The sequence below is a fragment of the Tetrahymena thermophila genome, assembly GCF_000189635.1.
Source record: "Tetrahymena thermophila SB210 genomic scaffold scf_8254705, whole genome shotgun sequence".
Lineage (NCBI taxonomy): Eukaryota > Ciliophora > Oligohymenophorea > Hymenostomatida > Tetrahymenidae > Tetrahymena > Tetrahymena thermophila.
In genome coordinates, this window is record NW_002476470.1 from 86,454 (window position 1) to 87,984 (window position 1,531).

General features: G+C 15.0%; 1 protein-coding gene across 1 annotated transcript; it reads right to left on the bottom strand. All coding sequences in view use genetic code 6, as the record gives it.

The window, feature by feature from the left end:
- Nucleotides 1-225: 225 nt before the first annotated feature.
- Nucleotides 226-1,372, bottom strand: TTHERM_01137230 (hypothetical protein; the record flags this gene model as incomplete). The annotated part of the gene is made up of 3 exons (XM_001012537.1): nucleotides 226-329; nucleotides 606-727; nucleotides 1,335-1,372. 3 exons carry the CDS (start codon nucleotides 1,370-1,372, stop codon nucleotides 226-228), a joined length of 264 nt encoding a protein of 87 aa, XP_001012537.1.
- Between the last annotated feature and the right edge of the window lie 159 nt (nucleotides 1,373-1,531).

Here is a 1,531-nt window from a genome sequence, read left to right on the forward strand (position 1 = left end):
TTTTTGATTTAGTTTATAATTTTATTGATAATAAATAAGTAAATAAGTCATTTTTTTTTATTTTGTTTTCATATTTATTTTTCATTTAAAAAAAAAAAAAATTGTTAATAAAATTAAGTTTACAATATAAAAATAAAAACATAAACGAATTACATACATATTTATTATATTATAACTTATTTATTTATTTATTTATTCATCCTTTCATTCTAAATTTTTTGTTCATCAATATTTATCATAAGGTTTGTGTGTCATAAACAAATTGATTGAGTCTTCTAAATATTTAAGTCTCTTGAAAGTCAACACACTTGTTATACCTGTCTATCTTCCTATATTAACTATATATTATTTATTTAATTCTTAGTTAAAACTTCTTAACAAATTAAATTTTACTTTTATTTTTTATTGTGCTATTTATTTATTTTAGAAGTGTAAATAATATTTTTACACTAATTACAGAATCAATAAAAATAATTTGTCTTTAACCTCAAAATAGATCCAATTTTTTGAAAATTTTACATTCTACAATTGTTTTATTATTAAAAAATTAATTAATTAATCAATCAATCAATTAATAAATTATTATTTTAATTTTTTAATTTTACCACTTGCTATTTTCCAAATTTAAAATGAATCAGCTTAATTTAATTTATAGGTACTGAAATAAATTAATTACTAACTGTTTATATTTAATTAATTATTTTAATCAATAATAAGTTAAGTCTATCTATCATGAAAATAAATTAGTAAATAATAAAATAAATATTACAGCCTATTTTATTATGTTTTAAAATAAAATTAATATTTTAATAAAAATTAAATTGAATTTTTACTAGCTATTAAAATTAGAGAATGATATTTTTCAACAAAGTGTAAAAGAATTGAAGTTTCTTCAAAAGAGAGGTATTTTAGTTAAATTAATTAGTCATTTATTACATCCTTTTTATTATATTTAATTTGTTCATTATGTCTTATTAAATTTCATATTGCAATAATTAAATAAATATTTAATAAATAATAAATTAAATAATAAATTAATAAATAAATTAATTAATTAATAAATTAGTTACTCGCTTTTTGGAAATTTTAAGAATTTCATTTAAAATATTTTCAAAGATTTGAAAATGAATTAATGAATGATTATTTACCAACTATATATTTTAAATTATTAACAAGTTTAAAATCTCTAAGTCTGTCTCAGTAATAAATAAATAAATAATTATGAAAATGTCTGTTACTTCCTTTTTTAAAATAATATTTAAATTAGTTATTTAATTAATGTATTAAATTACTAAATATTTTATTATCAAAATTAATTAATTTTAAATTATTACAATCTATTTTTAACATGAGAATACAATACAATTACCATCTTTCAATTAAAAGTCACTAAAAATATTAATTACCTATTAGAATATTCAATTTAATTCTCCGTTATTAAATGCAAAAAGTATTTAAAATGTTATTTACGTCCATCTATTAATTAAGAAAAATAAATTCAAACTATTTGTTTTAATTTATAAGAATTCAA